The sequence below is a fragment of the Cardiocondyla obscurior genome, linkage group LG10 (genome assembly GCF_019399895.1).
Source record: "Cardiocondyla obscurior isolate alpha-2009 linkage group LG10, Cobs3.1, whole genome shotgun sequence".
NCBI classification, from domain to species: Eukaryota; Metazoa; Arthropoda; class Insecta; order Hymenoptera; family Formicidae; genus Cardiocondyla; species Cardiocondyla obscurior.
Window position 1 is genome coordinate 2992769 of NC_091873.1, and position 27913 is coordinate 3020681.

A 27913-nucleotide genomic window follows, 5' to 3' on the forward strand; every position below is an offset into this window, starting at 1 on the left:
GCGTTCTGTGATTTATTTCAGTTTCGCAATATTTCCTCTGTGCGCGGGACACCCGGTGGACCGGTGATCGATTGACAGCTGCTGCCAGCTAGCGAGACACGCGAGGGCGGAGGAGGAAGCAATGGCTCGAACCGACGGCATGGGCCGCGTGCGGGAATGGGAGCGAATGCGTTTCACGCGACGCTATGGCATCCGACGAGGAAGTTAATAATAAATGTCCGCGTCCGTAGCGCGCGTGGCACACCGCCGGTCTTCGCGGGCGTCTTTACACGCGAGGGTATCTAGTCCACGCCGCGCGACCGTCAACGCCTACGACGGGAGCGCTCGCAAGCGACGCAAACTCGCGCGAGCCGCAACACCGCGAGAAGCGAGCCAGTTCGCCGCGAATTGCGCGTGTCGCGTGTCGCCGCGGTGATATTCGAACGTAGAGGAAAAGGAAAGAGCAAGTGGACGCGTGGGAAGCTCGGGTCTACCCTTCGGCGGCTGTCAATTGGACGCGCGTTTACCCTCCATGCGGCCGCGAGGCAGCGGGCCGCGCGCCCGCGCCCGCGCCCGCTTGCGGCGTGCGTACGAGTGCCGTGCGTGCCTGCGTGCGTGACAACGACATCGGCGACGACGACGACGGCGGACGCTTCCCTCCTGGAGTTGACGCGCGGATCTCATCTCCCCCGACGCGGTGAAATGCCGACGAGCTGGCGGCATGCATGTGACAGCATAGTCAAATGCGGATACGCGGCGGCGCCCGGGTGAGTCTTCTTCTTTTCGTTCATTCTGCCTTTCTTTTTTTTTTCCTCGCGGCGTGCATATATACGCTCCCACGAGACGATACCCGCGTCGCCGCGGAGTTTGAGGTTAGAACGCGGGAGATGACGGGCACAGGACGGGTCCAGGGAGAGCCGGAGGGATGATAGCGGCCGAGGCCGCGGCTTTTACTTTCGTTCGACGCGGACGGAATTATTTGTTTGCTCCCTCTCCTGGCTCGCCCGACTCCAAGGAGCGGCTTTGATAATTGATATTTTCGCCGCTGATTAATTCACGACCGAGTAAATCGCGGTTCGATCGAAGCCGTCCTAAATCCGCGGCGACGGGTCTGACTAGTCTAAAGCCGTCGGTGGCCTTGGCGCGATTTCCTTTCCCTCGGCGTGCCGTTTCTAAATCGTGGCTTTAGATCGCGGCTCTAGGGAGCTCATTAAGCAACGGTCCGTTTAGACAACAGTTATCTGGACGACGCGATGAGGGTCCCGTTGCGGGATTCCGTCCCTTTCCCCTCGTCCGTTCCGCGGACGAAGCTCGCGGAAATAATACGCTTGCTTACCTTGCTTAATATTAACCAGGTTTTACCCTTGACATTCTCGCGGCGCGCTAGAGTCCATTTCTGCTGATGTAGATTAGCCTTCGAGATCACGGCGCGGTTGTCCTTACGCGATTCTCCGAACGAGAGAAAGTTGAGAGATAAAAAAAAGCCAAGAAGATGCTCGATTGAGAAAGATTCCAGCTAATCTCGTTGATAGAAATGCAGGCGTACACTACGCTTCGGGGACAGTTGCTACTAAGCTCGACTACTTTTTTCTTTGTTATTTATATTTGCGTGCTCGGAATTTTTTAATGAACTCGATCGCATTTGTCGGTGGGAATACGATGAAACGTTTGGCTGGGTCCATTTCTGTGCGAGGTGAATTTAATATCGGTTTCACTCACTTTTTTTTTTTTACCTCTTTTCTCTTTATCGAGTTAGAGGAAGGTGAAAAAGTAAACGGCGTTAAAATTAGAAATAATTAAGATACGTTGATGGAAGCGGATATAAGACGACCTATTATTCTTCCGGAAGCGTCACGAATGGACTTCGTATATTAATCACTTTTGATTTGATACGAAAAAGATTCCTTGCTGAAAGAAACGTTCCCTCGTACCTCCTTTCCCTTCTCCGGCGCCTTTAACACGCGACGTAAACGCGTCAGCTGATTGCACAGTTATACACTGTGTCCACGAATTACGCGGATACCTTCGGGATAATAGAATGAAAAGAATAAAATTAATCGCTTAACTCGGGAATTCAATTAAGGAGATTCTGTTCAAATTACTATTTGCGTGTGGAAAACGTTTACTTGATAAGTTAATGTAACTCCGGTTTAAGTCGGCCTTTTATTTATTAATTTTCTTTCTTTTTTTTTTTTTTTTTTAACGTGACGATGTAGATTAGTTTTAATCTGAGTTTAATTTACTCCTACCTTCGGGAAAATTTTTTAAAAGCCTCAGAAAAAGACGAGAAGTAAGTTGAACCAAGATCAAAATTATAAATCTTAATCGGTAGGAATAAATATTGGAGAACGACCGATCTCTTTCCTCGACTTGGCTCGCGATGGTCGGCGAATTGAAAATGCGCTTCCTCGCGTGATGGCGTGCATTTAGCAGCTCGTCTCGCGATGACAATTGAACTCGCCTCGTAAAAACACCGAGGTGATAAATTCGCCGATAAATTTATATCGCTTTCGGTATTGCGCGGGAACAAGGGCGCGGCGAAGGACGAGATGCGCTACTTGTATCTCGCCGACCCTCCGGTCATTTCTGCATATAACCGGATACAACTCTCGGGATTTCCACGCGACTTTCCAAAGCGAGCGACGCCTGCGGCAACTGGCTACTTGTTGCATAATGCATCGATCTCGGTGACCTGGCGGCACCATTCGGTTCTCTTTGCGCTGGCACTTATAAGTTCGACGTTATTTACTCGATCCGTAAGCACCGATAAGCAATTGAGTCGGGATTGATAAGCGATAAATTAACACGCTCACGCGCGGTCAATAGCTATCTTGTGTTTAATTGAATGAAATTAATTAATTACGGGAAAGGATGAGAGGGATTGCGGATCGATTGCTGGAAAAGGAAAATAAAAACCTGGGGTGAATAATAATTATAATTAATATTGCATTTAAATAAATTTCTCTTGTAGTTTTTAATTTAATCTATATTATCAATATATTCTTTTAATTTGAATAATTAAGTTTTATTTGACGTCTGGGGATTTTTATCCTCGTTTTGTTTTTTCCTCGTAATTTAATTTTAATTATTACGAGCATCTCAGATTCGCGCGTGTGAAACAAACGTGTTGCCGTGGATGCCACGGTTTCACGTTTGTTTCAAGAAAGGTGGACAATAGCTTCCCTTGACGCGGTTTTTTTCTATTCCGACGTATCGACAGGTACCAATCTAGCGAAGCCGCGTGCGTGAACGACGCGTATCGATGGAATCGCGGCATTGTTTTTTTCATTCAGGAAGCCTGAACCTCGTGGCCTTGCAGCGGTAACTACGCTCCGGATAATCGATAAAACAACGTCCGCCGTATTAAACCCGGAACACTCGGTGCGCTGTGCACCGGTGTTTCGAGCGCGAAATTAACTCCCGGAAAAGTCAGACGATAAATAAATTACGTTTCTTTATCAGAGCCAGAGACAATTCCGAGCGCGACGCGGTATAAAGACGGAGGAAACTTCAAGAATTACGTGTTACGGTAGTCGTAGATTGCTCAAAGAATTCTAAGATTAAATACTGCGGCTGGCCGTTGACTGCCATAGCATTTATACTGCAAAGCTGCTTGCGGGAGATTAAAAACTTCGCTACGAAATAAATCGCCGTGAGAAGTTTCGCGTTTTTCGCCCGTGATGGAGCAACGTTGAAAATCCTCGGGTTTTATCTGCCGCGGTTCGCCGTTAAACACTCGGCGAATTAACTTAATCTGAATCTGCACGGTGGATTATACTTCGTTTGCCTTTTCATCGTACGTCTTGATTTCGCTGAATGATTATTACGTTATCTTGATAGCGCGCAATCTCGATTCTGCGCGTCGTTCCCCGAACCGAAGCTCGCTCTAATTAAAATGTCCCACACCCGTGACAGTTATGATTACACTGCCGAATTAATTAGCGTCCCTTTTGTCATCCCTGACGCAAGAGTATTTTTAATATACTAGAAGAAACCATGCGTGCGCTACACGCACGCTATTTTTTAAAAGGTCCTAATTACAAACTACGAAAAAAAAAAAAAATCTTATGCAACTTACCAATCTGCATGAGCTTCAGCGGAGTTTTAGAGTTCTGCCGGTGGCTGTAACATAAAATAAAACATATTAATGTAGACATGTTAGTATTTAAATTAATGTAAAGGTAAAGCTTTATTTTTATAAAGATTTTCTAAAAAACAAAATTAATATTTACCTAAAAGTTGCTCCGCCGATGCATGATGCCTTTTTCCCGGGCCTGCTCCTCCTCTCAGAACATCGGACCTCCCGTCAGTGTTAATCAGCTTCCTCTTAGATCGTTTAAACCTCGTCCTCGCGCTGGTTACCTGCTAACAAGCCCGGATAATTAATTAAAATTGCGCGAGTCTACGCAACACTTCTGAAATAAAAGATTACTTCGGAGAGATGAACGCGTAAGGATATAACTTACTTTGAGGAAAGGAGACCTAATCGCACGTGCTCTCCTCACACGAAGGATCACACGTGCTCTCCTCACACGGAGAACGGAGAGGAGAAGATAGTTCTCGTATCGTGAGGTTTTCGTTCAACGTAAATACATATTACTTAATTTCGGCACGAACACGCGGTCGCTGCGAAGTGCGTACATGTGCTCACGCGATCGCTGGAGAAGGACAAAGCGAGAGTGGGAGTAGTGTGGGAATATACCTAACGCGCGGCATGTAGGCTCGTGCTCGCTCTCACCCCCCCGCCCCCCCCCATGGCTATCTATTCGTTACTCTCGTTCGATTTAATTTTAATATTTAATTAGGATGTCCAGACAAAGACGGTACTTTCACCAGGTCCTCCTCGATCTCGAAAATCGCGAAGACTATCTTTGCCTGGACATATTAATTAAATATTAAAATTAAATCGAACCTCAAAATCGCCGACTTGACAGCCGACGTTGACTCTCGCTTAGCTTGCTTCACGCTTGGCAATTTTTTAACATAGGACAATTCGCACGACGTAGGCTCTCCTCTTCGCGTGATCAGGCGGCTTTTCATTCCGCACGTTCCAATTTCGCCCGGTTTATTTTCGCGAGGAATGGGAGCGTTTATTATAACGCGTTCTATGAATCCCACCGCCGACGGATATTTTTGTTTTTACATACGACAAATTTCCCGGGAAAGACAATTAGAGATTTTAATGACAGAGATACACGCGCGGATCAAATTAATTTCTCTTAATTGCAAAGCCTGGCACAAAAATAAATCGCGCGCTCTGTAATTTCTAGTGAATAAAAAATTGCGAATCGCGATGCAGTTAATAATGACGCGCTTCAGAACCTAATCGCGAAATTAACATCTTCAATTGTTACCGCAATTAAGAAACAGCATATCGCCACAAGTAACAAGTGGCGCGGGATTTCGGCGCTCTGATTTCGATCTGCCGTTTGGATTATTCAATGTTTACGGAATTAAATCCGGTTTTATTCGCGGAGGCACGTCGCTCGGCATGCCGTCCCACGTGCTCGACCCCATTCCCGAATATAATCCCCTATTTGTCTGAGTTGGCAATTTGAATATGTTTCACGAGACCCAGAGGCATGCTTTACCAATCTCCTATCCACGCGCGATTAAACTTGCAGCAGTTAAGTATCCGCTCGCCATTGGGAAAATCTCGATCCGAGAAGTTGCATTCCTGAAGAAGGCGCGCAAAGGTCCAGAATTAGCGAATTTTGGGATAAATAATCCGAGAAGGATATGCGAATAAATAAAATCCGCTTTAGCGCTTTAATTTTTTTTTTACTCGGCCGAGCGTAGAACCAAGTCGCCGCTAAAAAATCGTTAAAACATTGATACCCCTGGTCTCGCCACGAAAAGATTACACTTGATCCTCGACTGTGCCACCGGGTGCGGAATCGCCGGTTTCCTCGAGAATAGCGGCTGACGATCGTTGGCGAGAACGTGATCTCGATGCCAACAATTGGTTTTCATTAGCCGGCAGCGGTGGCGGCCAAAGGGACGTGCCGCCGTGACAGGAAGACGATTGTGCCCGCGAACTTTGTGTAGCTTTGCGGGGTGCGGCCGGCACCGCGGATACTTGACCCAAATATTCGACAAAAGCCTCCTAGCCGGCGAATCGCCACGCGGAATGTTGAAAGGCCCGTCCGACGACACGCACGAATTTTGCCCCGTAACGGACGCGAGTTGTTCGTGTCACGCGAGCCGTTGAATTTAGATTTCGCACGGACCCCGATCGGGAATAACGCGCGAGTAGTAAAGACGTGCTGCACAACGACGGGCAGTGGCTTACATAATCGTCAACGGCAGAAGTTTCGTAAGTCTTGCGCTACCGCGTGTTGTCACCTTGTGCACGTTTTCGCTTTCGTCGAGTTCTCGGGACTCCCCCATCCTCGATTTCCCCATCCCGCTTGTCCAAGAAGCAGATTGCGCATGCAATCTTCACTGTAGGAGTTCCCAAGTTTATCAATTTCTTTTTTCCGCTGCCTGGTTCTTCCGCGTATTTCTTTGGAATGAATTGAAAGTGTTTATCCATTTATGATACAATTGTGTTGATATTATGATTGCAAAAATGATTGAACAAAATCGACGGAATTAAAAAATTAATGAAATAATACTTCCTAATTTCTTTTTTAGAAGTTTTATTTTAGCGAGTTTTGTGTAATATTCACTCTTTATTCTGGGGAATTTTATTGTTTTTTTTTATGATCCTTTCCGGTGCATGTGAGTCATCCGTATGTCGCCAGTATGTCGTAAAAGTCTTCGGCTCCTTAAGAATTTTATTTCTCTTTAACTTGTCTGGAAAATAACATTTGCAAAGTACGCTTCAACGAAGCCGAGAAATGATAATTATTGAAACGTCAGTTTAAAAGAAAAAGTAGTTCACCCAGTCAATCTGAATCTGACACTTCGATTATTACCTCTCTTCTCTAAAGTTATTGAAAAACACTCCGAATCATATTTTCCAAGTAACAAGCTAAAAAGAAATATTCATAAGACCTTTAAAAATCGAAGACCTGCAATATTACTATGCAGCGTCTAACGTACAAACGGTACACAGGTATCTACATAGAAATGGAAATCGCACGGAAAAATAATACTTTGCATAATAAAGAACGAGCACGATTCCATGCAAAGACTAGTCTCGAAACAAAATTTTCCAAGAGAGAGAGAGAGAGAGGAAAAAAAAAATTAAGAGGTACTATTTGCTTCGCCGATCTTCGTGAGTTTAGTTTCGCTTTCCGACGGCAGAAATTACGGTTCCTACGGGATATTGGTCGTAAATTCGCGGCGAGATCGCCGATATCCGAGTAACGATCACACTCGGTCTGGGGTAAAGGACTCTATACTGGACTAATTTCACCCTGCCGACCCCCTCTGATAATGCCAAAGGTCGCGCGGCCTCATTTCGAGGAAGGGTGTGGCGTTACGTGCGAGTTATCGATGGATTCGCGTCATTATCATTCGCAAACACGTGCACGTGCTCGGCACACACCTTCGCGTAATCAATGCTCGGTACGTCGCGAGGTTGACAGGCGCGCCTTCGTGCCATCATCCTGCTCGATTAGAGAGAAAACTTCACCGTGTCCCAGCCGAGGAATGTTCTACGAGCGTCGAGTATTCATCCGCATGAAAATGCCGGCGCAATTCGCACGGCTCATAAAAAATTTAACGATAACGCTTAATAATATGCGGCGGGAGTATTGCTCGTTAAATCATGCATGATCTTAGGGATCGCTTTGTACGTTGTTTGTCGCGCAACGCTAATTATACCGGCGCTTATTAGCGTTCTATATACCGGAAGCGGGACGTGGGGTTTTGCGATCTAGCTCGACAGCTCGCGGTGGAAGACAATTACGTCCGTCGTTTTACCGTCGCTTCGTGGGTGAGAAAAGGCCGACACTCCGGGGAGCTGATATTTCCGACGTCCGTGATCTTTTCGAAAGCGGCCGGCGCAATAATTTTAATGATCCGCTTCCAGCAGTGGTAACGGTATTTTATAATGCATTCGAGAGCGCCAGGCGACGACGTGACGCAAGGACCCGCGCATCGTGGTTCATTATCAACTCGATAAAATTCAATTATTCAACGTCTTTTTACCGCCGGCGATTCTGGCGATCCGCGGTGACCTCATCACGGAGGAACGACATATTGTACAATCGTCGATACCATCGACCACTTTGCACTCTATCATCACGGTTTTCTTCGCCATCGCGTATCGCTTTGCGCTATCAGACGAGCAGGTCTTCGCGAGAATTACGGAGCCCCTTGGGAACCAGCACGTGCATCTAATTTTCCCTCTGGCTCTGTTGTTATATATTTTGATGTAACATATGACGAGAATAAGTACTTGCCAACTTTTCCGTCGCGAAAATCCGCGGGAATCCAAAGAACGGTCGCGAGACAGCGAATCGAGGCCAATCGCGGCGCGATTAATACGTAATAAATCGAAGTTATATTTAAGAGTGACACGTGTGAGGAAGTCTGTAAGATTTACCCGCAAAGAAGATATTCCGAACGTGTTTTATTCGTTAAACAAATCGTTACTTGAAGGTGCGAGGTGAGTTAGCAAAAACGGCGACGGCGATCGATGAAGTTTCAAGTTTATCAGATTGATGGCTCGCATCGCGATCGATACTTCTATCAGACGAGTGTCACTTTAGTCGGGTTCAATCACGGCAGTAGAAATAATTAAAGTTCCCGTGACATTGGTGACTTTGGAAATCAATCTTAGCGAATTTGTTCTGAACGTTATACATAAATATGATTTTAATCTTAATATCGAAGCAAAACTGTGCGCTGTTTATTTTGAGCAAATAAAAAAAAATATGTTTTAACGATCGCGAAGTATCCTTTTGTCGCAATCAATTAATCAATAATTTTCCCTAATAATTCTTAATCACCTCGACCAATTACTAATTGATTGAAATTCATTGGTAATTAATATTGTCTGGAAAGGAACGTGGTTCTCTTCTTCTGAAAGGGACCGGAGACGGCTTTTTCTCATTACATCTGGCCGCAATGAGATACAATCAGTGAAGAATGGCCTTCCCTTGAAGGCCTTATCGATAACGAACGCTGATCATCGTGACAGTCTCGGTAAAACCGCGAACGGACGGCCAGGCGAGCGCCATAGAAATCTTGATCTTATCAAGTCGAAACTTCGTGTCTTGCGTTATCGATCGTTCGCTCATTGGCCGTGCCTCGTCGCTATCACGTTGGATTTCTACAGTGACTTCTGGACGTTCCTCGGGGAAAAAAGTGCTCCCGGCCGGTCATGTCGCTCTGGTGCTACGATAAATGCCTCCCGTTTACAACGTCGTTAGCATAAATAGTGACTATTATTTTTTTTTTAACGCCCCCGCGGTCTACAAGAATTCCCGCCACACGTAAATGCAGTTTTACTTGCAGTACCGACTAGTGTGCGTGGTCAGTCGCATTTTTTTTTCCCTGGTGATAAGCAAACGTGCCTTTTTCGAATTGTGATTAAAAAAAAAAAAAAAAAAAGAAAAGCGCGAGTTTCTTCCTTCGCAAAAATGTTTTCTAAAAATATTTAGCAATTGTGTTGCTTTTCTTACTCGAATTTAAATGGACTTTAATAGACTTCAATGGAGTTTAATGGATCACAGTTGACTTCTTTCCGAGTTGCTTCTACCGCGGGTTTAGTCCGAAGAAAAGTGCAATCGACGTTCTTTTTCGTCGATCTATTCTTGAAGATAAATCAACGGAAATTAAAGAATAAATCGCGACACGTGGTGAAGGCGCCTTAAGTGACGAGTAGCAATTTTTATCAAGCTCCCCAAAGAATAAAAGAAAAATGCTCTCTTTCTTATGAGCCGTTCGAAGTTCAGTAATCTCCCGGATAAAAGTAGAAACTTGGTCTGACCGTTCCCGTGTTCTTACTACTAGATAATAACCTATTCGGTTCGAGTACGTTCTCGCAAGTGTTGTCTTCCATATCTATCAGCTTCTGCGAAATGGGAGATAAAGTTATGTAATTTATCGCGAATCATCCGAGATAACTTCTAATCGCACCGTCTATTAATGCAGCTTGCAATACGATAACTTGGTAATTTAAGTAGTAATTAATTGAAAGTGTTGCATACTCGTGTGCATTTCGATACCGTGATATCAAAATACGTGCAATTTAATGAAACAAATGTTGGCCTGAAGAGTTCCGGAAAATGAGTTGCTGGCCGAATCAGTCGCGGATCGACGACGAAGCGGGGCAATAATAAGACGACGAGACGTGGGACAGATTGAGATTTCGCAAAACGGGACTCCGAAAAAAGCCTCGGACGACGCGTTTAACGGTAGTGAGTATCAGATGGTACTTGTTATTTGCTTTGTTGATCGTCAGCGCTTCGTCAGAATTGATAATTTAGGTAATTCGCGTAATCGATGAATAGCGCAAGGTGTGAGAGACACGTCGGCGTGCCGAAAGGTCCGCCTGTTCAAACAAACTCGAAATTAAAAAATAACAGAAAATATTTTTTAATTTACTCAGACGTTTCGCCGACACATTGTGTGTTTGTACACGTCGCTCAATTATTCGGGATGAGTTTAGGTAATGCCCGAGATACCATCGCTGCTTCTCACGATCGTTTGAAAAACGAGCTGTTACGACTTCGCGCCTAGCAATCGCCAGAAAAATCTTTACGAACTTTATTTCATCGCGGCCTAATGGATTCTATTTTTATTCCTCGGCACGTCCGTCCTCGAGCGTTGGTTTGATATGCCACGTAAAATGCACCGAGTAATACGCAGTCATGCGGAAGAGACGCACGTGCGTGGCACACGCGATTCGTGACCTCCAGCGTAGTTTTTTCAATTTCAGCATACCTCGTACGCATAAAATCGGGTGTAAAGCATTACGTAAGATATTCTTATTTGGAAATGTTGTCATCGTTATTAAAACTCCTCCCCTCCCCGCGGAAATGTACGTGCGATTAATATCTCTGGATTTGATTTACGACCACGAGCGAATTTAAATAAATTGCCTTACCTTGTGCGCCTACGACGAGTCGTTTTTTCGTTGTTAAAAAGCGTCCTCGGAGGGAATCCCAGGAGAGCGAAGCATAAGACGTCATCTTGACCAAGTGCTCGTTACTCGTTTATCGTTAGATATGTCGCACGCTGCGTTCCGCTGGATTGATCCATTTCACCGTCTTGTAATATTGCGAAAATTAAATATGCACATATTTTTATACCCTCGTAAGTTATATGCATCAATGAGGCCATCAATGCGCAATGTGTTATCAAGTCTATCTAGTTTACCGTCGGACATGAGTCATCGACGTCGTGTCACTCGTAAACCGTAATTCTACGCCAAACCCAATTTATCTTAGCGTTTATTATTTAGGTAGAAAAAACTGTCTAGTTAAACGTGACTGATGCTGATGTTTCGCAATTAAGCACTTTTCAAGCCGCTTCATATGTTTTTATTTATTCGTTTTAATAAGTTTATCATATTTCATAATATTTTTGAGGTACTTGTATGTATAAATGAACATATTAAAAGCACTCGGACAGATCAGTTTCTGATTTAGAAATAGGGAGCCCGCACGAAAAGAGTTAATGGTCATAAAAATCCATTATCTCATAGACATCGGAATTATCGGAATTATGTCAGAAGAAGTGGAATATTTATAGACTTTTTGCTCAGCTGCGTGACTCAACAATTCGCTTAGAGGCCTCGCCAATTTCAGTCAATTCAGGGAAACGAGCAAATCAGGTCGCCAAGGCTCAATCAGTTTTACCTTGTTCAGACTTCGCTTCTTAGAAAAAAAAACTACGACGCGTACGTGACGCCTGAGGCGAGACAATCGTGGGTGAATAAACCGTGAAGTACAATGTGAAATTTTTTTTCAAGACCGTCAGATATTTCAAACACATACCGCTTATAACGATTCCACTCTGTCTCGAGATTTATTTCAACGAAATAATCTCGTAACACATAAAGAACTTTTATCTAACCTTTTTTTCTTTTTTTCCCTCCTTTTTTTCGGCTCGAGTTACTTCTTCTCCACCGCCAACAGCAATCGTCGCGTTGATCAAGGATCAGTTACATGTCACGTATCTTCGAGGTGAAAGGTCACGAGTAAATAGATCTTCGATTTCATTACAGGCGCCGGCACAGTCAATGCAACCAGCCAGGAGGAACCCGAGGGTTCCTAGTCCTGGACCGTTGCGACCGTTCACCCCGCCGGACCTCTCTTCTATACCCCATATGGACGACACCTCCCTGCACAATGGTAACGACAACTATAGCAACGCGTCACCAGCGGCCAGCCGGGCGAACGACGGCTTGCAGCAGGAACAGACCGGACCCTTCATTGTTGGCAGTCCCATCGACCTCGGGGACATCGATAACGTCGACAATATCGGCCTCCGTCTGGACCCCATCACGCGCAGTAGCAGCAGACGGAGAACGCGGGAGCACATCGAGCTTCAGGAGACCGGCTCGCCGGACTCCGACGGTGAGTAAACAGCTCGACACTTAATTAATTATTCTTAATTACGTTCTAGAAAAAAAAAAAAGAAAGAAAAAAGCACCGTGTCGGGATTCTCAAGTAAACAGTCGGCGTTTATAGCAATAGTTTGCAATCTCCTGATAAAAAAGACATTTGCCGAGTGTTTGTCGCCCGAGTGGTCGTGGGTGGAAATCACCCCGTTGACACCTAGATTGTCCTTGGCCTATCGATGCCGTTTACACAGTCATCGCGGCACCGTGCGCTCCTCCACGTTCTCCAGGGCGCAACCGTTGCGTTACGCAGCACGGCCGGTGCTGACACCAACTTGTTGCCCGCGACAGACGCATGCGTTTTCACGGCACGTTAAACGCGGCTGACGCATTTGCCTAAGCCACCCTTCAGGAGCAGTGCCGCACTGGTTGCAGGCGCACGAATAATTAAATGACCAAAGGAATACCACCAGAATGATCACTGCATCGCGAAGTCCGAGTCTCGAGGAAACCCACCTCTTTTCCCGCATCTTCCACTTTCTAAAAATTCATCCTTAACTCACTAATAATTCGCGATTAGAAAACATCACGCCGAGATGCCTTGAAGAGTCTTTAAAGAGATGATTACAAGATTGTTTTAATTTTCGGGGCTCGGGATGTAATTTGAAGGGTGGCGGGACACGTCGCGTTGATTCGCAGCTTCGCTGATGGTACCTTAGGCATGGTACCTCGACATTGAATACATGCCGGGAATTAGGGTGAATTACGCTGGTCCCGCGGGCGCCGCGGTGTCGCCGCGGTGCGTGTCTCCCGGGTGCGGATTTCCTGGCGGCGCGATCGATGCTGGGGCGACGCGTGTGCGCGTTAAAGACGCACGTGCACGTCAGCAGCGACGGACGTACCGCGGATGTGTCGTTCTTCTGGCCTTCGCGGCGGGTGTGGCGTGAGAAAGAGAGAGAGCAGGCAGGCTCCGGTGACGTGGACCACTTGTCTCGAACGGTCGTCATCTCAATTCGGATGCGAGACGCGTCTCGTGCCGTGCTGATTGTGCCGTGCGTGAGAGAAAAGTGCGTGCGCGGGACGTTCCGTACGGCGGAAGAGGTGCGAAGGATCGATCGCTGGGCGGTCGGATGCTGCTCTTGATAGAGAGCTCGTTCGATCGAACGAGATGTGCCAATTTGTCTGGGACTTTTAGCACCGCAATCTTCCGGATTAGAGTAGAGAGATTTCGGGAGCTTCCGCGTAAATTTTAGCAGCGATTTGTCACTGAAAGAAACGGGACGCTGAGGTCCATCGTATATCGAGAGCGAGGATCTGTGGGGACGATTGATTCGACATTTTTATTTCCGAGGAGGGCTTCGCGAAAGTAGTTTGCGAGCATTGATACTTCGCGCGGAGCATAATTACATGCGATAATTAATTAATTATTTAATTAGAGCGTTGGATAAAATTTATCTCGCAGAGTTAGACCTCGGTGAAGATACCGCCAGAGATATTTTTCTTTAGAAATAATTCTGATTCCGCCGCATTCGCTGTCGGTGACAACCTTTCAGTAGTTTTCCGTAGCAGGATCCTTATGTAATATTGAAAAACGATGTACAAGGAGAAAAAGGATCCTCTCAAGCATTTGTCTTGAATAAGCTCTTCTATTAAACCTCTATTTCTTTTTTTTTTTTTAATTTAAAAAGAGAAGACTCGAAATGCTTCGAGCAAGAACTCCTTCGTAACAATAAGCTACATGGTTTCATTATCTCAATTCTCTTCGTTAATTGGCGTAATTAAGCTTCAATCCAGCTCGTATTTGCATCAAGAGAGAATCCTTTTTATTATCTACCGATCAAATTTGCATACTTGTTGATAAATCCATAATTACGAGAACGTAGCTCGCATTCAGATGTTGCTTAGGTAAATCTCGTAGATTCGATTTTTATGCTTTTTTCCCCTTTTTTTCTTTTTTTTTTTTTTGTTTTTGAAACGAAATACAAGGCTGAGAACAGCCGCGTGTGCGACGGAAATGCTAATCGCGTCGTTTTAGCGTGGCGATCGTTCGATAAACGAGCGCGAGCGTTTCGCGTGCGAGCGGAGGACAGGACGTAATGACAATTACGCGACCGCCCACTATCGCGTAACCACATTACATAATCGTTATCTCCCGGGCGAAAACACGCTCGGCGTAGTGCGTCGCCGAGTTTTTCTCTCGGGTGATCGATAATCCAACGTTAATTAAACGTCGCCGGCGTGCCGTGTCTCGTAAAGAAATGTTTTACGAATTTACCGCGCTAGTTTGTCGCTCGTCAAGGAATTACAAAACTAAAAATTATACCACGGCCAACAACTAATCCTAATTACAACTTATAAATAACAATTAATTGAGTTAAATTACAGAACTACCGCGCTGTTCGCAGTGGTATTAAATCCATCGAGAAAATTACAAAATTTAAATACTACGACTATCGCTTTATAAACTCGCGTAACTTAATTAAATTACAGTCGTTTTCATTGTAATTCTCGCCGAAGACGACCCTCGCCGGTGACTCGTGGACACCCGGTATGCGCCGCGCGATGTCGCGTGAGCACGTGACGAAAACGTCAGTGCGATGCGATGCGATGCGACGCAACGTGACGCGACGTAACGCAACGCAATGCGAGTTCGTCGGTGCGGAGCTTCCTCCGTTTGCCAGGCGTTCGCCGAAAGGTTCGCGGGAATCGGGAAGCGCGTGAGTAGCCGTGGATAATCGCGCGTTCAGCCAGTGCATCCTACGCGAGGAACCAGCGAGTTGGCGGGGCGCGCCGCGACCTAACCTCAAAAGCGACGGCGACGGCGTCGGGTGGACGCTCCCCTTCCTCCCTCTCGCGCGGAGGAGGCGACGCGCACCGACGTCGTTGCGCGGCACGTCGCGCGCGACGATCGATGCAATTAAAGGGGGAGAATTATTCATCGGATATCCCGCAGGCGAGCCGCGTAGTGCGACGCGTAGCCGACGTCCTCGCCTCCTGGCCCGATCTCCCCGATGATCTGATCCGACCGTCCGCGAGGGCCGCAATCCGGGCGCCGCACGTGAGATAGAACGAGATATATATCTACATGATACGCATGAATCGGCAAGGGCGTAGCGCGCGCAGAGACATGTGAGATAACGTGCGCGGGCGAGGGGGAAAGAAAAAAAAAAAAAAGAAAACAAAACTAAGAGATCCCGGCGCGATCTACGACGTGTGCCACCTCGATCATGGATATCGCCGCCGCGAAGCTGGTGCAGTGGTTCAACGAACTGAGATCCCGGGTGCACCTCTACCTGCACGCCCAAACGCGTAAGTCCCCCTCCTTCCTGGTAGTCGATCGAAGCCGGACAGTCGAGCACCGGCGGACTGACCTTCCCTTGTTACGCGAAGCTATAACCCGGCGTTCTCCATCTGGAGACTCGTAACGATTCAACGATGTTTAGATAACGCTCGTGGGAGAGTCCTCCACGTTGCACGCTTTCAATTAACGCCAATTTTCGATCCCTCGGGGATACCGTTCGGAGACCGCGTTATCTCGTAATAACAGCGAGAAGCTTGAATTTCAGTTCTTGATAAAGATCATTTGCCATTTTAATTTCAACACCGCGCCTATAAATAGATTTGTATATTACGTAAATATTATAAAATCAATGTGTCTATTTTCGTGAAATACGGGTCACGTTTTTTTCTTTTAATAATTAATATGTATTTGTTATATGTAATATTATGTATTTAATAATAATAATTATAATATATTAAATATTAAATATTGTCGGGGAATAGTATCGGTCGACGAAGCCTCTTTAAATTACGTCGTAACTGAAAGCGCTCGTTGGATTATTAACTAAGCGCACTTATCTCTCTTTCCAGCTGCAATCGGTTATCTATTATTCCATTGACGTAACTGCTATTCTCGAGCCGGCGGCGAGCGTTCTAAAATTGTGAAAAATTTCTTTTACAGAGCGGCAAGTAAACTTACGAAGTCCTTTGATTCCACCTGTATGTATAGCGAGGCGTAGGTACTCTCGACATTTACAGCAGTTCTGAATTATTGATGTAAAGCACACGAGATATCGTGCCAATTGAGACGTAGGTCTTCAATATTGGATATTGATCACGAGTATTTATTAATTCGAATGCACGAAATGCCTGAATCAAAATGCCCGATTATTTGGAAGAGAAAGAAAAAAAAAATATAAATAAAAAGAAATTGAAAACGAGTTTAATGAGTTTGAATGTTCTTGTTTATCTAGCGTCGAGAGAACTTAAGAACGCTATCTATAGAAAACGTAAAGTCGATATCGCGTTTCGTTAGATGAATGACTGATTACGCAAAGGTTTTTTTTTCATTTTCAACGAAATCCTCGGCTAAGAAATTTTAATATAAATTTATATTGATAGATTTAACTGTCTCGTTAATATTTAATTATTTCTGGTTATTCAACATTGATGAAAGGCCATTATTTATAGCAGGGTGTAGCCAATATTGCGTCTCGGTAAAACTGAATAAACAACGCAGGCCACGCGTGCACGACGATAAACCCTGAAACTTCTCGTGTGAGTCGCGCCAGGAATACCCCGCGATACCCACGGCTGTATTACTTGCCTATCAAGTTTATTGGGCTCACGTATGATATTTTAATAGCGGTTGTTTGCGACGAATCGTTCGCGATACAACTTGTCAAGTCCGATCATTCGTGGGTGGAACTATAGAAGAAATATCCAAGCGCGATGCGAATGTCGTTTATGTATCTCGGACGTAATAACGGTCTTACGATCGGAATCCCCGATAAAGTAGCGTGACTTTACTCCTCGCATTAACCTTCCCTTCGGGGTGTATTTCTGTGCCTGACGAGGTAAGAAATGCGGGTCTAGAGACTCGTTTCGCGAGATGGCTGGGAATGCAAGATCATCGATTTTCTTCAAAGATAAATCGAAGAGTAATCTCGTACAAGAAATCTCATTGCTGAAAGGAATTACGTAGAAAATAGATAACGTTGGATTGAATTATTTATCAATTTGGAGCTTGAAAGTTATGGAAGACAGTAGCGTTGTAACGAATTAATTCCATTATTGATTGTAATTCCGAATGCAAATGAAGAAGGGAAAATCGAAATCTGCACGGATTTAGCTTTAAGATTATAACAATGTATACATAGGTGTTCTGCGCAAAACAGCGTGTACAAAAGTTGAACATTTGTTGCAGTTGATCCGGTAAGGGCGGAAAATGGTGGCTCGCAGGGCGATGATCAGCCAGCCGCGCAGCAGAACGACGGTGAAGAGAGGATCATTTTCGTCAATGCCCCTCATCAGCCTGCGAAATACAAGAACAATCACATCACCACCGCGAAATACTCGTTTTTGTCATTCGTACCTCTGTTCCTGTTCGAACAGTTCCGTCGTTACAGCAACTGCTTCTTCCTGTTCATCGCACTTATGCAGGTAGCTTACACAAAAATATTAACTTTGAACAGTAACATACAATAATTGTACTGCCGCTCAGCATTTAATATTTCTTTCTCGATTTAAATTTTAGCAAATACCAGACGTGTCTCCGACTGGACGCTGGACAACATTGGTTCCATTGATTTTCATCCTTAGCGTGTCTGCTTTGAAAGAAATCGTCGAAGATGTTGTACGTATAATTGTTACAATCTATCACATGTATTTAATATATATTTTTAATTATTGTGACATGCACGATTAAAATTTTTTTTTTTTTATTTTCAGAAAAGGCACAGAGCGGACGATGAAATAAATATGAGAGAAGTGGAGGTGCTAAGAGACGGACGCTGGCAGTGGGTACAGTGGCGGGCTGTAGCAGTCGGCGACGTGGTTAAGGTTGTTTCTTGTTTTCATCGAGATCATTCACGCGACAATAATTAATCACCGGTTACATCATCTCACTAAAATCGCTCTTAATTATGCATAGGTTCACAATAACACTTTCTTTCCCGCTGACCTGATTCTGTTGTCGTCATCGGAGCCGCAAGGTATGTCTTTTATAGAGACTGCCAACCTGGACGGCGAGACAAATTTGAAAATCCGACAGGCCCATTCCGACACTGCCAGCCTCTTAGATGCCGCGGAATTAATGAATTTCCGCGCGAATATTCAGTGCGAGCCGCCCAACAGGCATTTATACGAGTTCCACGGAGTTTTACGGGAGACCAATAAACAGTAAGAACGCAAATGATTATTATTAAGTACATTTCTTTTTTTACCGCCTGGTTAGAAGTATTTTTATTAATGGAAATTTTGATGTTTTTATGTCATGCGATACTTAACACTTCGTAAGGTTACAAACGGCATTATTATTCTTTTATAGGAGTGTAGCTTTAGGGCCCGATCAATTATTACTCCGTGGCGCGGTGTTGCGGAACACACGGTGGGTGTTCGGTGTAGTCATTTACACGGGACACGATACGAAACTTATGCAGAATAATACTGCAACAGCACCGTTGAAACGATCTACTTTGGATCGGTTGATCAACACACAGACATTGATGCTATTTTTCATACTTCTTCTGTTGTGTATCCTCTCCGCGATATTCAACGTCGTGTGGACGAACGCTAACAAAGAAGGCCTATGGTACCTGGGATTGCAAGGTAAGTACAAATACACACTACTCTCGTTGCACGTAACCGGAGGATGCTTGAGCTTTGCTCTTTTTTTTTTGTTGCAGAGGAAATGACGAAGAACTTCGCTTTTAATCTCTTGACATTTATTATTCTCTTCAATAATTTGATACCGATATCGTTGCAAGTGACACTCGAGGTGGTGAGATTCGTTCAAGCCACGTTTATTAACATGGATATAGAGATGTATCACGCGGAGACGGACACACCGGCAATGGCCCGTACGAGCAACTTGAACGAAGAACTCGGGATAGTCAAATATATATTTACGGATAAAACCGGTACCCTTACAAAAAACGTCATGGAATTTAAGCGGTGTTCAGTCGGTGGAAGAATATACGAGTAAGTTTCATGCTCTTTTTTTTTTTTTTCTCTACGATAGAAAATAATAATTTAAATATTAATGTTCCGCATGTGTACATTTTACAGTTTGCCAAATCCTTTAGACGACCAACAGGAAAGTACAAGTGATAGCAGCTGCGAGTTAATTAGAGATATTAAAGAAGGAAAAGCCGTACTTGACTTTTCAAATTCTGTTGATAAGAAGAAAGCGGAGCACGCGGTTATACTTCACGAATTTATGGTTATGTTATCTGTTTGCCACACGGTTATTCCCGAAAAGATCGACGATTGCTTACTTTATCACGCTGCATCTCCTGGTAAAAATTTCTTACGGATATTCTTATGAATATGATGCAACGTTTACAGAATTATGTTACATTTTTTTCTTCTTTTTCGCAGATGAAAGGGCATTAGTGGATGGTGCACGTAAATTTAATTACGTATTCGACACGCGGACACCAAGTTACGTGGAAATCGTAGCTTTAGGCGAGACCTTGCGATATGAAATCTTGAACGTAATAGAATTCACTTCCGCTAGAAAGCGTATGTCAGTGATTGTGAAAACGCCCGATGGAAAGATTAAAATTTTTTGTAAAGGCGCGGATTCTGTTATTTATGAAAGATTGATAACTGCTTCTTTAGAAACGAGCGATCTTGACTCTGAACACACGGACGATTTTCGCGAGACGACCTTAGAACATTTGGAAACTTTCGCTACCGACGGATTGCGGACGCTTTGTTTCGCGACTGCGGAAATACCTGAAAATGTTTATCAGGTGCGTATTCCGTCCTATTTTGGCAAAAAAATTAATGAATTGTTCGATAATTCTCTAAATTCTCTAAAATATTTTACAGTGGTGGCGTGAATCGTACCATAAAGCGTCGATTAGTATTAGGAATCGCGAAACTTTGCTGGAACAAGCTGCGAATTTTATTGAGAGTAAACTCACGTTATTAGGTGCAACTGCAATTGAAGATCAACTGCAAGATCAAGTATGAAATATTATTAACTATATTATATTATTATTAATTAAATAATAATATCATTGAAACTAATACTATGTTGTATAATTTTAGGTTCCGGAAACGATACAAGCTTTCATACAAGCTGATATACATGTTTGGGTACTAACGGGAGACAAGCAGGAAACCGCTATAAATATCGGCTATTCGTGCAAATTGTTAACACATGGAATGCCACTTTGCATCATTAATGAATCTTCTTTGGATGTAAGTTATACATATTATAAGTTCTAAGCGTTCTATTCAACCTAACACATCTCAAACAACATACCTTGCAGAAAACAAGAGAGATTATTATGCAGCGGTGTCATGATTTTGGGATCGATTTAAAATGCCAAAACGACGTAGCTTTAATTATAGACGGCAGTACGTTAGACTATGCTTTGTCCTGTGACATCAGAATGGAATTTTTAGAATTATGTTCAGCTTGCAAAGTCGTTATCTGTTGCAGAGTGTCGCCGATTCAAAAAGCTGAAGTAATATATCATAATTCTAACTTTTGAAATTAAGTAAATATCATGATTGTAATTTTCGACTTTTTTATATTTAGGTAGTTGATTTAATCACGAGTAACAAGAAAGCCGTAACTCTGGCGATTGGAGATGGCGCGAACGATGTGGCTATGATACAAAAAGCTCACATTGGTGTTGGTAAGTTTTATCGCTTTCGTTTTCGTTAAATAGTAAATACATTGTAACGTTGTAATGTTTCGTTTCTTGCAGGTATCTCTGGTGTGGAGGGTCTTCAAGCGGCTTGTGCCTCCGATTACTCTATTGCACAGTTTCGTTTCCTAAAACGCCTACTATTTGTTCACGGCTCTTGGAATTATAGCAGAATGTGTAAATTAATCTTATATTCGTTTTACAAGAATATTTGTCTTTATGTTATCGAATTATGGTTTGCCATTTATTCTGGTTGGTCTGGGCAAATTCTTTTCGAAAGATGGTCTATTGGACTTTACAACGTGGTAAGTTTTCAAAAACTGTACAATATAAAAAAACAGAATTAAATTTCAATGATTTCGGTGTGTTTAGGTTTTTACGGCTGCTCCTCCGTTAGCTATGGGTCTCTTTGATAAAGTATGTTCCGCCGAAACTCATTTAGCTCATCCAGGATTATACGCGACAAAAAATAACGGGGCGTCGTTCTTCAATATTAAAGTACGTTTCTGTGTGAATAGTGTTAAATTTAGAAATGTAACTGTACCTAATCTGAAAAAATATGAGTCAATGAATTTATTTATATTTTCAAACAGGTATTTTGGGTATGGATTGTGAATGCGCTGATTCATTCATCGCTATTATACTGGCTGCCATTAATGGCTTTGAAACAAGATGTGGCTTGGGCCAACGGTAGAGACGGCGGCTACCTTCTATTAGGAAATTTCGTATATACTGTAAGTCTCATATATCTTTCACATTATATCTATGAAATTCTCGAGAAAAATATTACACGGCGTGTGGTTCCTCAGTATGTTGTAGTAACGGTATGTGCGAAGGCGGGTCTAATAATAAATTCTTGGACGTGGGTCACTCACTTAGCGACGTGGGGATCCATTATACTCTGGTTCTTATTTATTCTTATATACAGGTAAGATTTTCTCGATATAATCGCGTTACGAGTCTCCTAATACGTTTTAACAACACGTAATATATTTAATATGTTCTCGCTATTGCAGTAATTTTTGGCCCGTCTTGAATGTCGGTGCTGTGATGTTGGGTAATGACAGAATGTTATTTTCTTCGCCCGTTTTTTGGCTGGGACTTGTATTAATACCTACTGCAGTATTACTACTAGATGTCACAGTAAAAGCGTGAGTACAACTGTTACTAAACATTCCGTCGATAGATATTCTATATTTACGTAACTATTTTTGTCACGTTAGAGTAAAAAATACAATTTGGAAATCCGTAACGGAAGCAGCCAGAGAAAATGAAATTAGGAAATCTGATCCTGGAGATATATTCAGCAATCAAGATTACAGGAGCTCGTAAGTATCTTGTCTTTTTTTAAAGATTAATACATAGCAAATACGCAAGATTACAGTTTAAATTATAGAAAAGACGCTTTTTTTTACAACTATGATGAAAGGTTGAATTACGATTATTCTTGAAAGTTTAGGCAAAATATCAATTTATCGTTGTCCTAATTATAAATTATTTCGTTATCTTTTAAAACAGTTAGTTAACATACTATATTACAGAAATGAATTTAGTGCCCTTCATTGATGCACGAGTTATTTTAATAACTGCATATATTTCATGACTTTGACTTACTGAAAATATGCATGGCTTTTTTAAGTTCTAGCTCCATTATCGCGTGTTATTTATAACTATAAAAAAAAATTTTATAGTTTGTGAGTGGTATGACTAAAATTGTGGGTAAAAATTTAATATTTTCTGGTACACGTAGGTGCATGTATGTAACAATTTTCTAATCAGGGCTGCATTCAAAACCGAGTACGCCAAGTATTATTCTATCCTTGTTTAACATTCGGTAAACAATAAGGATAAAATGATACCTGGCGCACTCGGGTGATGTTTCTGTACGCAGTCCTAATTATGAAAAACTTTTCCTCAGATTTCGTAAAGTAACATTGTCATTTGTTTAATCGTTTACGTGTTAATTGTTTAACGGAGTGCATTGTGAAAGTGATAACCTACCTAATCCAACCTTTTACTACCCATAAATGTTGTTGCTTCATAATCGAACAGATAAATATGAATTACAACAGGAGGTCAGTGAAACGATGGTTAAGTCAATATTGGACCTTGATCTGTTCGCGGCGAAGACGCAGTAGGCTGAGAGTGTTTCCGTTTGTAGCACGTGGTTCGTGGTTTGCGCACCGTTCCGAGCATGCATCAACCGCGACACTTCAAGTTTCATTCTCCTGAACAATCCGTCCAACATATTCCCGTCTTCCAAGAGTCCCAATGTAGTAAGCAAATTATAAATACCATATTCGCGCACGTACGCTACGAATTATTTGTTCGACATTTATGTTTAAAAATTATATACTTCTATTTTATATTTTTAATTTGAGTTATTAGTTTAAAATATATTAATATATTTCTTAGATTTTTTAAATATATTTGGTATAAATTCACAAAATACATTTATTTAATAAGTATTAATATAATTTAGTAATTATATATTTAATTCAGATACGTATTGAATATATGTGTAATAGAATCTCTTGCACGATTTTTAGTTTAAAATATTACAAAAAAAAAAAATTAAATTAATGTGTTGTAACGTGCTGCAGGTTTTATTGCGTACATAAAATACTTAATTTTTTTTGTTAACGTTATTAACTCTGCCTTTAGAGTTTTAAATTAAAAATTTATGTACATAGTATTTTCATTCCTTAGCATCGTCGATTTATATGTATCTCCCTGTTTGCATATCGATAGCAAGTCAATCCTTAATTTTTTGTTCTCTTACATACGTGCATAAATAATATTTCAATGGAGCTAGATTGTCGTTGTCCCCAGATTTCTATTTATGCGGCAAATTGATAAGTAACGTAGTGTTATACAATACCTCTCAAAGTAGTAGAGCTTGTAGTGTAGAATTAACCCCTGTATCAGCCACTATACTAATTCTGTAAATGATATCTGTCGTTCGTTAATTCCGTCTTTTTGATGTGTTCTCTTGCGTGGTATCCCGTGCAGACCTGTGCATGCCATCGCCGATCTCGCGAGGTGTAAGTACTCCCAGTAGCAGTACAATTCTCTCATTGCTCCCACTTGTACCACATTGTTCTCCACGACTTGCGAATAAGCGAGTACACCGCCGATTAAACGAGATCGCATGATCGTTTGATGTAACGCTGGATTAAAAAAAAAAAAAAAAGGCGAAAAGCACAGAGCACAGCGACTTGAAAAACGGCAATCACGCAATTTCCCTCAAGACTTTTTAACGTAGCTTAGTTTGTGACAGTAATTATAGTTATTCCACTCACGCTTGTGACCGTACACGCCCGGCTTATCAGCGGCGCGCATGTTTGATTAATTAACATCTCTTTAATGAGCGTAAAGGGACGTATCGATTTCTCTCTTTGCGAATAAGTTACCACGCACTCCTCACGTTCTCCACGTTTGGTTTGCACCCCGTTTTCTCGTTCTACTTGACTCCTGCACGGTAATCGCACCGCACTTGTCACGTCATCATCCGAAACCGTAAACGTAAAAAGATAAAAAAAAGAAAATGTTCCGCACGGAGTTCGCGATGAAATTGGAAAAGTACTGTCGGCCGAAAACACCCCGAAGGCGAGAGATCGTAGAGCGACGATTTAGCAAGACAGATACTAAACAAAAAAAAAAAGAAAAAAAAAAAAGAAAACGAAAGAATTGTTAGGTCGTTTTGTCCATACGACACGTGGACACGAGAAGGCTGCCCGGTCACTCGAGAATCTCTAAATCATTGCTGAATGCCCGGCTTTGCAGATTGACCGAGACGGCGAGGCTGCTGAAAAATGTTAAAAGCGTTTTCACCAGGCGCTCGAACGCTGCCTCCAGAGTCAGTGTCGAGGTGGAGCTATCACGTAAGTTATCTTTTCCGCAGATACCCCCGCACACAGCCGGGATAACTATCGTTCGCGATGCCGCGGGGTTGTTCCCACTTTTTAGCCGAGAGATTGCGGTACCTTCTGGAACCAGGCATAATTTTATGTTACTCGGAGAAAATTTCATTCTAAAAATTACTTTGGTGTTGCAGTAGTTGCGGACCATCAAAGAATTGTAAGATTGAGTGTCAGCCGTTGTCTGCCATAGGATTTAATCTTGTAACTCCGAGATTGTCCACGACCACTGCGACGTCTTAATAATTCTTGGTATTAAATTTCTTCTGCGTGTTTCTGCCGATAAATTTAATCGCGTTCATTATACGTATAATTGAGTGTCATGTTTATCGTTAGAAGTGTTATAAAATTATAACCGGGTCCAGAAGTACTTTCCTCTCGGTGCTCGGTCTTCCAAATCGGTCGTTCTTTCTTCGTGGGCCCTGTAACCCTCGGGAAACTACCTTCTTACTGGGGTAAAAACTGTTCCTACCGTCTTTTCTCACCGTACTTTATTCACATGTTAAGCACGTGCTTAATTTCTCACTTCCGCTTTTCGTTCTTCTCGTCCGTCCGTCCGTCCGTGAGCTTTTATCTCATATCTCGAGTGCCATTCTAAATAAATTTTAAATTTTCGAACAAATTCTACATGTTTTCGAATTTAAATCTGATTAATTAACTTTCTGCGCACCTGCACATGCACCGTATTTTATCTCTTATAGCTGAAGTTTCTATTCTTTTTAGTAGCCCGATGCATTGCGCCCAGGCGTGACGGAAGTCGCGACTTTCTTTTTTCATTTTTGAAATCTCTCGGCGTGTTGAACGCAATGCTTCCGAAGCGCCTTGTAACATAGCTATTAGTCTTAATTAGTGGAACGATTCGAGACTAGACATTTTTATTTACTGCTACAAATAACGTTTTACTGAACACTCAGTACCTAGCGGTTGTACACTGAAGGATAGATATAGCGTTTGCTGCGGCGACGGTGATTAGAGCATATGACCTTGGCGTGGTGTGCATCGAGTCTCGAACAAAGCGCGCGTACAGATGTGCTACGGAGCATCGGTCGCCAAAGACTGAGGGCAAACTTATCCCCGCACCACTTCCCCCCTATTCTTGGCGGCTGAGAGAGGAGATGGAGAGGGGGAGAATCACGTACGCTAGCCGCCGTCGCCACGGCAAACATTATATCCGTCTTTTAGCATATGTACATTCCGAGGAATTCCTGGCTGCTACGTTCGGCGATGGGCCGGGACGAAAGATGCTCCGTTTCATCCGTAGAAACTGAGACTTCGCGTGAGATCGCGTAAACCACGAGGACTTCCGTGATTCGAAAATTTCCTCGAGAGCTCGCGGGGAAAGGTGGCCCATCGCCGAACGCGGCGACTTACACGAATTTAACCAGACCACTGTTCTCGCATGTCCCCCACTAATGAACTTCTTGCGGCAGAGATTAATGAATTGCGACCTTTGTTATTGCGCATGCTGCGCGATGCAGATGGTTTCGCGTTCTCGCAAGAGGAGGGCGGCTCGGTGACCCAGACGGACGTCATTAGAGCCTACGACACGAATCTTCCGAAGCCCGGCGGTATGTGATTTAAGCCGGACGGCCGTCACGCGGCGAGACGATGCCGGCCGCTTTTCCAAGCGGCCTGAGCGATGAAGAGCTCCGCGGCTCTGCGTTTTGCTCGACGGAAGAGGACAGCGAGGAACGACGTCAGGATCGGGATCGGGACCGAGGCAGGAGGCTTTTCCTGCGACCGGTCAACGTTATTTTGAGTTACGACTCGATTCTGACGGAGATGGCCTTTTCATCGCGACTGACCGTGTTTCATTTCGCCGGACCTGTCGCATTCTCGGGCAAAAGGGAATCGCACTGTTGGAACTTGACTCAGCATCCGCGGGAATGGACAAGCTAATCTGATTCTCGAAGAAGGGACTCTTCTCTTTGGATTAATAATTAAATTTTGCAGAAGGATAATCCGATATTAGCGGGAATAATTATTTTGATACTCCGTGAATCTTTATTCTGATACACTATATAGAAGCCTCGTCCTTGAAAGATTGGGTAGCGGCGTGTTCGCGACTGTATTTCACGTGAGAATGCATTTCGAGTCGAAGATCGCGTATGTAGAATTACTTTTGTGGTTTAAGTAAAATAAAATTGGAAATTAAAACTGCATTCCGTAAAACGCAAGAGCATGGCGCCGTTTTACTTCTTTTTTTCGAGGAACAAAAATTACGCAAGCGATTGCGATCTTAAATGTGTTAAAATATATATACATATATATATAATATATTATATATATATATTTGTTTTATACGTAAATAGATTTGTCGTGCGCGATAATTGTCCTGGGGACGCATTCGAGCGGAATCTTTCTGGAATTGCGAGTACCTCTATAATATACGTCTAAAAGAGAATTTGTATATTTCGAAGATTGGAGCCTCGATCGTGACACGATCGACAGAAGATTACGTTCGATTTCGTGCCGGAAAAAGACTGTCCCCTTGTCCACTACTGTATGTATGTTACGTTACTCTTTGCCCTTTCTTTTAAATCGATGACATAGACATTCATTATTGTACATACACGAGATTGCGTTATTATCTAGTCAGAATCCGATACTTATTACTTAGTTCAAAGATCTACTCTTTTTTCAACTATTACGATAATCTTCTTCTTTTTTTTTGTTTTAAGTTTATGACTGAAAATTTTCATTAAAAAAAAATATATATATATGTGTGCGCGTGTATGTGTATATATATGCATAATATATATACGTATGCACATGGCATGTGTAAAATAACAATTGTATACACTATGTTCGGAATAAAACAGTGATAAAGAAGAAATTGTCTTAATCTCAATCCTTCACCTCTCCTAAATAATAAATTATAACAG

At 43.0% G+C, this 27913-nt stretch overlaps 1 protein-coding gene and 1 long non-coding RNA gene across 10 annotated transcripts; one reads left to right on the forward strand and one right to left on the reverse strand.

Annotated features, from left to right (window-relative positions):
* Window positions 1–386: 386 nt before the first annotated feature.
* On the forward strand, window positions 387–27864 carry LOC139106037 (probable phospholipid-transporting ATPase IA). Of its 9 annotated transcripts, none has more exons than XM_070662495.1 (22): window positions 387–746; window positions 12107–12458; window positions 17649–17884; window positions 17979–18077; window positions 18173–18283; window positions 18375–18622; window positions 18771–19051; window positions 19129–19423; window positions 19511–19740; window positions 19823–20199; window positions 20279–20416; window positions 20501–20653; window positions 20725–20922; window positions 20997–21096; window positions 21169–21413; window positions 21481–21606; window positions 21702–21842; window positions 21918–22036; window positions 22125–22259; window positions 22332–22436; window positions 24895–24992; window positions 26459–27864. In XM_070662495.1, the coding sequence occupies exons 1-22, from the start codon at window positions 723–725 to the stop codon at window positions 26602–26604; spliced, it is 3957 nt and encodes a 1318-aa protein (XP_070518596.1). In that variant the 5' UTR covers window positions 387–722; the 3' UTR covers window positions 26605–27864. The 9 variants fall into 9 exon arrangements, with proteins under 9 accessions (XP_070518596.1, XP_070518601.1, XP_070518599.1 ...); XM_070662500.1 differs by lacking the exon at window positions 24895–24992 and adding an exon at window positions 24121–24152 and having other exon boundaries at window positions 388–746; window positions 26507–27864; XM_070662498.1 differs by having other exon boundaries at window positions 389–746; window positions 26507–27864.
* On the reverse strand, window positions 2141–4717 carry LOC139106045 (uncharacterized). Its single transcript, XR_011546280.1, has 2 exons — window positions 4212–4717; window positions 2141–4101 (listed from the first exon to the last, which is right to left on the reverse strand). It is a non-coding gene; the product is annotated as an uncharacterized lncRNA (long non-coding RNA).
* Window positions 27865–27913: the final 49 nt, after the last annotated feature.

Excerpts from the sequence above, each read along its gene's own strand:
- LOC139106037 (XM_070662495.1), top strand. The coding sequence starts at position 723 with ATGCGGATACGCGGCGGCGCCCGG. Across the intron at positions 20,923-20,996 it reads CGCCGATTCAAAAAGCTGAA|GTAGTTGATTTAATCACGAG; the intron begins GTAATATATCAT and ends TTTTATATTTAG. Across the intron at positions 21,097-21,168 it reads AAAAGCTCACATTGGTGTTG|GTATCTCTGGTGTGGAGGGT; the intron begins GTAAGTTTTATC and ends CGTTTCTTGCAG.